General features: G+C 35.8%; 1 protein-coding gene across 1 annotated transcript in view; it reads left to right on the top strand.

Moving 5' to 3' along the window:
* Positions 1-2,164: 2,164 nt before the first annotated feature.
* The window catches only part of ADGB (androglobin), an 89,731-nt gene continuing 83,223 nt past the window's right edge, over positions 2,165-8,672 (top strand). The window contains exons 1-3 of the mRNA XM_017737275.1: positions 2,165-2,310; positions 5,240-5,332; positions 7,595-7,666. Coding sequence (XP_017592764.1) covers positions 2,179-2,310; positions 5,240-5,332; positions 7,595-7,666 — 297 coding nt within the window. The 5' untranslated portion in view covers positions 2,165-2,178. The remainder of the gene's footprint in view (positions 2,311-5,239; positions 5,333-7,594; positions 7,667-8,672) is intronic.

Raw genomic sequence — 8,672 nt, 5'->3', positions numbered from 1 at the left:
AAGATACAAAAAATTTAGGAGTAGTCCTTAAATATTTAAAATTGCTACATATGCCATTCATGTTTCATCTGAAGAAAAAACTACAAAAAATGAGAATTTTAATTTTTTTTTATTTTTACTATATGTAAAAAGCTGCCAGAAGTTGTATTTAAATCAGTGTTAGAAGTGTTCAGGTTTTGAAATATCACAAATGTTGAATCTGTGATACAGCCAGCCTTTTGTTTTTCATTGTTCTTCATGCATTCGGTTAGTACAGATGCAACAGATTCTTTGAAACAAGTGGAAATGATACAGACATCCCTGGTAATCCATAGAAACTGATAAACACTTCAGGGTTTTTCAGTTGCTTTTAAAATATTATTGAATACAGAATGACGCATCATTTGAGTCCTCAAGAATACACTGGCGAAAATATTGTACCATTAATGTAAGATCAAACATAATAGGGTCAATTTACAGATAACTGAGGTGACAGAGATGAAAAAATAAAGCAAGTATTGCTCTACAGAATACATTTTCCTTTCAGTTAGAGAAGTAGGAGCTATGTTTGGGTGGTTTTTGCACAGCAAAAGGCACAGATGGTATTGAATTTTAACAGCTGTCTTCCATTAAGAGTTACTGGTAGTGTGGATGAATGTAGTTAATGTCTAGACAGTGAGAAATCTTTATTTTTATCCATGTCTTTGCCCCTACTACTGCTAACAACTAAAGTATTATGGAATTATAGAAAAACATTGATTGAATGGTGCCTCTCAGAGCCATTTAGTCAAACTCCTACTCAAGCAGGACCTGTTTACATCAGGTTGCTTAGATCCATGTCTGTTTGAGTTTAAAGTGTCTCCAAGCACTGTAGTTACCAAGATCCAAATCAGACTCCAGTCAACTCCCTCAGTACCTTTGCTCACATCGCAGCTAGTCCCAGGGAGCTGTGTGTGTCCAGTTGGCTTAAGTTCTGCCCAGCTCCTTCCTCTACTGTAGATAATGCTTCACTCCCACAGACTCTGTAAATAGACTCTTGGGCTGGGAGGCCTGAGGGCCAAATCTGCCAACAAAACCCAAGACACAAAAAGACATTGACTGTCTTGGTCTTTCCCGTGTTCTTTGTCACCAAGTTGTTCCCCACCCCACTGAGCAGCAGATATGTGCTTCCTTATTTGTCTTTTGCTGCCAATATACTTATGGAAGCTTTTTTCCTTGTCCTTAACATCCTTTGATTATTTCTACTCCAGCTGAGCTTTTGCTTTTGTAGTTTCATTGCTCTACACTTGAGTAATGCCTCTGTTCCCCCAAGTCCCTGCTTCCACCTTCTGGGTGATGGCACTTAATAGTATTTTCAGGTGTCACTTGCTACACACCATTTTCCCTACTCATTTAAGTAGTCTGTGTTTGACTTTAGAATGTAGTCACACATTTTGTTGCACTTACATAGGAACAATGAGTGAATATTCTAGCTAATTCAGTTTTTCAGCCCTTTGTGTGCTCTGGAAAGATGAAGGTGCACTAGTGCTACTTTGTGGCTATGAACACATTGTGTATTAGTCTTGTGAAAATTCTTTCAGTCTCAGCAAAATTATTGCCAGAGTTGTGAAACCCAAAAAGAAGGTAGTGAGAGTGGTGGTAGCACAAGAGGCCCTGAGAATGAAACTGCCTGGAGACAGCACTGGCTGGCCTAGCAGCTCACAGATGCCTAGAAATGAGAGCCCTTCTCCCCAGGACATCTTTTATCCATGGCAAGCTCCTTCTGGTTATTTAAAAAAAACAACTCAGAAAAAAGGAAAGAAAGCCTTTCAGATGGGTGAGTGAGTTGAACTGAGTGATGAATGGTAGGACTGGCACAGGAAAAGAAGGAGACCCATGTGGCTTGAAGCAGGGGAAAAGAAGAGGGAAGAAACTGTCCTCAAATTCTGGTTTTGTGCTTCAGCTATCCCATTTACTTCAGCAGAATTCCTCGTATAAATGCATTTAAGTATTTTATTGGTTTATACCTAGTAACAACATCAAGCACTTCTTTAGGTTTGCTTATCTTAGTGATAAAAAAGTTAACGTAGTTAAAAACACTAAAATTTCTATTACAGTACATTAAAAAATAATATTTAATAAGATAAAAGTCTTTCTACTACCCTTGTCTAATATGCTGTTCATTTTTATTTATGCCACTGTGTGTTTCCTAGGGTGTCTATGAATGCCAAGGTAGCTGCTGCCAATGAGAAGTGGGGATTTCCTATTTGGCCAGAATGGCATGATGCAGATATCAATGCAGAAAAATGGGATAAAGCTGGAAAAGAAAAACCTGGAAAAGGTCAAATTTCAGTAAGTTGTGTGACACATATTATTTCCACTTCAGTTTTTGTGCTTGTGTTTAATAGAGTATTTGTCACAACTTCAAAATAATGTTACTGATAAATATATTAATTTTCAATAATATATTTTCAGTATGTTTAAGTAGTTCCCTGCTAAACTACAGTAATAAACCAGAAGTATTGTGCATTGTTTATTGCTGCTTTTATAATGAACTGTTAACATATCTGTGTGCATTAATGTGTGTATAGTAATGGTTTAAAAAAAAACAACCTCAAAATCTGTTTCATAACATAACTAAAACTGGGGGATGTGGAAACAGCTGAACTGTTGTAGTATGTCAGGGCATGCCCTTCTCAGGGCACTGCAGTTTCTGTGGACTCAAAAGGTTTGATGCATCCATCTTTTTTATGGCAAAAATGGATGTTGAAGTCTTCTTTTTGTACACTGCAGTTTCTGGATATGTGAAATACTGCCTGCAGTTCTTGTATGTAGAGAATGATTTGAAGGAATATCATCATTTTGCAGAAAGTAAGCACCTGCCAGATGCAGAAAAATTCCTGTTTTCCAACTGTGGAATGAATTAAAAGTCTCATGGGTTTTTACTCCTTCAAACTGGTTATTGTTGCAGAATGTATGTCTTTCATGCATAGTAGTAGTAAACTTATTTCTTAAAGAGTTTCTTAAACTTAGCATTTGCTTTATCATCGATTTTATATGCAAATTTTGCCATATTCATATGTTTGTTCTGAATATGTCCTTGTGTACTATAAATATGCTACCATATATTTTTATAGACTATTTTTTTCTTATCCTTAACTAAATTATTATCCTATGGGGCCAAAGTACTACTTTGAGAGAAGGTGTAAGTTCTATACCGAATACTGCCATTAACTTGTCAAGTGAATAATTTTCCTTTGTGTCCTTCTTCTGTTCCATTACCACATTTGGTGTCTTTGGGCTGTACTCAACATTTATCTAGCATTAATTTTTTAGGTCTACCAGACATTATTATGATGCATAAACTTCAAAATAGCTATATATGAAAACCTTTCTTCTATTTTAGCACAAGAGGCATTCTGAGTTTTTTACTGGACTCTTCAGTTCTTCAGCTACAAACTATATGAAACATTGCTCCTTTTACATGTTTAAAGAAATTATATGTCAGTCATGGCAGATGAATTTATAGATCTGACGTATTCTGTAATGTGGCCTCTTTCAGTCCAAGCAGATAACCAAAATTCAACATCGTATAGGATATTTCAGTTAGAAACAAAATTAGAAATGGCACCCAGGACCGTTGACTACACTTAGAACACAAATATAAACAGTCCTATTTTCTTGTGTGGGAAAAGAAATCAATCTGATCTCTTTCCTTGTAACACTGGAAGTCTTTTACCAAGCACCCCTACACAATGCCCTCTCTTAGAGCAGTGCACTGTGTTCCTGAGATTGTGCATTTGACCTTGTCTTTGTCTCTTGTGCCCATTTCTTCCACATCCTTCCTGCAGAACTTGTGGTTGAGATTCCTGTCCTTAGAGCATGAACCCCTGAGACTTGGCACTTGTCTCTTCTTATAGCTACCTTAAATAAAAGATAAGTTAAAACTTGATTTTTCAGCCAAATTTAGCTAAACCTGCAATATTCTTCTTCAAAGCATTTTTTGTACTAGTTAGCTAAAGAAAGGTACATCTTTCCAGGTTTGTTTTTTTGTTAGAGTTTCTTTGCCTGGTGTTGTGTCATTCCATCTGCCTCCTCTGGTTTATCTAGTGTTTAAGTGCTAAACTTTCCTGTTATGCCATGAAGTCAGCGTTGGATGTCTCTGAAAGCAGAATATAAGCTGTTAATACAGTTTTGTATGGTCCAGACTCCAAAGCTTTCTTTAAGCTTTCAGAAAAAAAAAGTATTCCTAAAACATTCCTTCCCTCCCCTTCCCCCCAGTTTATCTTTTTCCCTTCAGGTACTGAAATAGTTTATTGCAGATCGTTATGTTGAAGGAACTTACACAATCAAACAAATAAATAAAAAATGTGGGGAAAAGATTATTTGTGATTCTTTGGTTTGTATTTGGTTTTTATGTTTTTGTGATGTATTTTGTTTTGCCTTCCTTTAATCATTAAGTACTCAAAGTATCACAGATTTTTGTTCCCAGCAACTCTTTCTCTTATTTAGTCTGTAGAAGATAGAGTGCATCATGGACTATGAAACACACACGAATGTGTAATATTCCTAAAAGCTGTTTAAAATCCAGGCACAAATAAAAGGCATTAACCATGTAACTGATTGGTTTCTCAGTCAGCACAACTTATCAGAGGCATGTCCTCATCCTACATTATGCTAGCAAGTAAACAGATACCATGTATCCTGACGCCTTCTGTGCACATGGAGGATAAGCATCACTTCAGAAATGCAAGTTTGAGAGCTGTATGAGTTTCTTTCTCTAAGGGGCTAATTCATGCTGTATAATTATAGCTCTCTTTGTTTTCTGCAGCAGTGTTAAATGCATGGAACATGGGGGTTTTTTGTCTTAATATCGCTTCAGATATCGCTTTCAGTCTTCAACTTAAAAAGCTGTAGAAATAAATGAGTTAGAAAAAGTACATAAGAATAACTTGGTAGAAGAGTACCTGATTTAAAAATTTAAGGGTTTTTTGGAGATCTTTCTGAAAGGGGAAAAGAAAAAAAATCATTTCATATGGACCTCTTAGAAAGTGCAGATCACATAAACTTCTCTGGACAGTATAGGTGGCTTTTGTGCTGCATCTTCAATTTGGGCTTTGGGCTCTTTTTGTTCAGTCGTAGATACTATTAGCTCTTTTTTATGCTATTTTGCTCCTTTAGTGAATTATCATGAACAATATATTATTTTAAATCTCATGGAAGATAGAATACTGTAATTAATAAAAAATGGTCCATTTTTGTTCATGTATATTTTATCTAGCCTGGATTTGACGATCCTGAAGGGAAAATAAGGTTGCCAGCATCCTTAAAAGTGCATTCATGGAAACGCCCACAAGAGTTTTTAACAAAAGAGGTAAGAAACAAACAAGATCACGATGAAAAAATGCTACTTGCCTAGCTTGTTAAAAGTAGGGTGAAATTAGCAGAGGAAATTAGTTCAACAGATAAAAGCCACTTTACCACACAGTCAATCCTGTCCCAGAGAGCAGTGATCCGTGTGACAACTGACCTGTACTGCACACACAGCTTGGCCCTGAGGCTGGACCTAAGCACAGGGTGAGCTCACACTGCTGATGGTAATGGAGGAGCCTGCAGGCAGCTGCTGCTTGTTACTGGCAATTACATCACCTGCATCTCCTTGACTTTATGTAACCACAGCAGCAACTTCTTACGTCAACATCCTTTCATTTTACAGCAGAAATTATGAGCAGTGTTGTTTTCTTGTAAGAAATATCCTTTCGTAGCTCAAGTTGTATCATAGCTCGGTAATACCAAAATGGATGGAATCTGCACAGAATGCTGCATAGATGAATCAGAGGCCTGCTTGATGCCACACAGCAGGGGTTTCCCAGTGTCTAAAAGGATGTAAGATTACCTATACTAACTGCTTTCTTTGCAGTTTGTTGTAATAATAGCATTCTCAATGATACTATGCAGAATCTGACAGCCTTTATTAATGGGATAAGACCACCATGGACAAGAACTTCCTAGTGCAAAACATGGTAGTGTATCTTCCCACATCTGCTTCACTTTTTGACTCCCATGTTCATTTGGAAGACAACTGGACAGAGAGATGCCTTTCTATTTTTCTTTGTGTTCTTTTTTTCTCATTTAAGAATTGCTGTCATGGCAGGAAAATCTCTGTATGTTGCAGCTGAAGCTTCCCTCAAGCAGGTGTCTGAAGTACATATTTATCATGAAACCATAAACTAACTTTACCAGAACTACAGTACTTTTTTTTTGCTTCAACTATCATATTTTTTCTGGGCTACATAGAGTGCATGTCCATATCTTTGACAGTACTTGTCTGCAAGGTAGCCACAGCATTTTAAAATTATGCATAGCTGTTATTCAGTTTATTTTTAAAATTAATTGCAGAGAAAATAAGCAGCCTCCCATTTCAAAGGTTAGTGTTCTCCAGTACTGTTACTAATCTAAGTTTTCAAGTTATTTACTTCAGATGAAATATCGAAGTTTTAAAGCACTTGGACCACCCTTCCAACTTTTTTCGGGCTTGTCAGTTTTCCTTTTGTCAGCTTGTCAGTTCCATTTTTTATTAACTAGACACTAAACAGGTCTAAGTTTAATTTTTAATGGAGAAAGGAGAGGGGGGGGTCAGAGGAGTAATTGACAAGACCAAAAGATTGGATAGAAAATGCTGCCAAAATGCATAAACTGAGTGGAGGTATCTGAAGGATGAGGGCAAGAGAGCTGGCAGCCCAGAAAGTCATGGAAACATGTATCTGTATTAAAAATAGCTTTTAAAATCCATCTTTAGAGTACTACAAAGAAAGCATTTGTTTTCTTTAAGACCTGATTAAAACTTTGATGTGTCTTTTGGTCGAATATGTATTTTGAATCAAGAAGCAACAATTACCAGAAAATTAATATAAAAACTGGTGTAAATGTCAAGTGATAAAAGGCTATTAAGAATGATACATATTGTTACCTGATATATTTGTAACTATAAAAAAAAGCATAAGCAAGCCTATTTAGTGTGGTAAGCAAAGAATCAAGCAACGAACACCAGTGTGTGATGAGAGGCACAGATACATTTAGTTCAATAAACTACAATCCCAGTGTGTTATTACTAAACTGCTTACAAAAAGAAAATGGGCTGTATAAGAAGGAAATAGTCATGAAAACTATGTAATGCAGCCAAAGGTTTGATAAAGTCGCTGTTCATACTGACAATACCGCTGTCTGACCGACCATGAGCAAATAACCCTGTGAACCCACATGGGTGGCTAAGGGAATCTCAAAATATGAGATAGTGTTATGATCACGATTTAAATGCAGAACTGCAAATATCTTAAAAAATTGAGGGCATCTCAATTGACTTATGTGATTATTTAATTTAATACTGTTTAAGTCTCTTGGTAAAAATAATTATTATTTTTTAAGAATTCTGAACATTTACATTTTAAGAAAGTTTTATTATGAAATACCAAACCATCTACAAGATTTGCAAGCTGATCACTTCTAGTTTTCAAATGCGTAATGAATGTTTGCCAGATGTCCAACATTTGCATGTTCACTGCAGTTAAATGCTAATGTTCATTTAATTTTTTCCAGATAATTTAGCTATGGACCTAACTAATTTACTTTCTACCAGGTTCCTGTGATAGTCAAAAATGAAACTTCATTTGATCTTGTTTCAGCAAATGAACACATATTTTGTTCTGAGGTAGGTGGAAATACATTAATGTCCCTTTAAAAAAAAATTATTTCATTTTTCTTATCTTTCTTTAACTTTTTGAATTTTACTCCATATTCCTACCAAGAAGAAAGAAGTTGTGACTTATTTTTTAAGTGGAAAAAGAATGATGGGAATAAAAGGGCAAGAAATTATCTAGATTATTGTAATTAGTGTTTACCTTTTTTAGAATTTGAAAAATTGGTAATGGTAAGAGATTTTCTAGACTTTTAAAAAAATATATGTATGCAATCTGTGAACTAAGGTAAATACTATTGGATAATTATGAAAGAAAAGAGTAAATAAAGGCTATGTTAGAAAGGATTTGTATTTTTTATTCAAACTGTCTGGATGTCCAATGGGCCTGCATGTCTGTGCAAATGTCTGCGGCCCAGATAGTCTTTTCTGTCTCTCCAGAGTTGGATGATTGTTTACTGAATTCCTGCAGGTTGTGGAAAAACATAAACCAGGCTGAACCAAGGCATCTGAGCACCTTACTGAATTTAATATTACTTAATAATTTCTATTTCATTTAGTACTTCAATGCAAATTCAAAATTCAGCACCAGAGATACATGGGAGGGAAGACTAGAAAACAGGTCATGTAAATTTTGAAGTTCACAAAACCACTGATTTATTTTAGGACAAGTTTCTTGGAGTGTCCATAGAACCACTAATTAATTTTAGGCCAAGTTTCTTGTAGTAAAAGCTCATTTACATTGCCGTTTATATAAATCATTGTAACAGTTTGGTAATACTTGTGAAGGTATGGCATACATCAGAAATCTGCATATTATAAAACCATGCATAAAGCATGATTACTTAAAGCTGCTATTGTAAGTCTTAAAAATTCTAAGTATATAGGAGAAAGTTTCACGAAGGATGTCTGGACTTCAGGCAGCTCTCTTGAAAGCTGTTTATTGCATAGGCGAAGTTACAGCATTTCAGGGAGTGGGTATCCAGAGCCAGCCCTACAGCTGCCAGCTCCAGCTGTAGGC

This window comes from Corvus brachyrhynchos, unplaced genomic scaffold, assembly GCF_000691975.1.
Source record: "Corvus brachyrhynchos isolate BGI_N302 unplaced genomic scaffold, ASM69197v1 scaffold6, whole genome shotgun sequence".
Taxonomy (NCBI): Eukaryota; Metazoa; Chordata; class Aves; order Passeriformes; family Corvidae; genus Corvus; species Corvus brachyrhynchos.
This window is presented reverse-complemented; position numbering and strand designations above follow the sequence as displayed.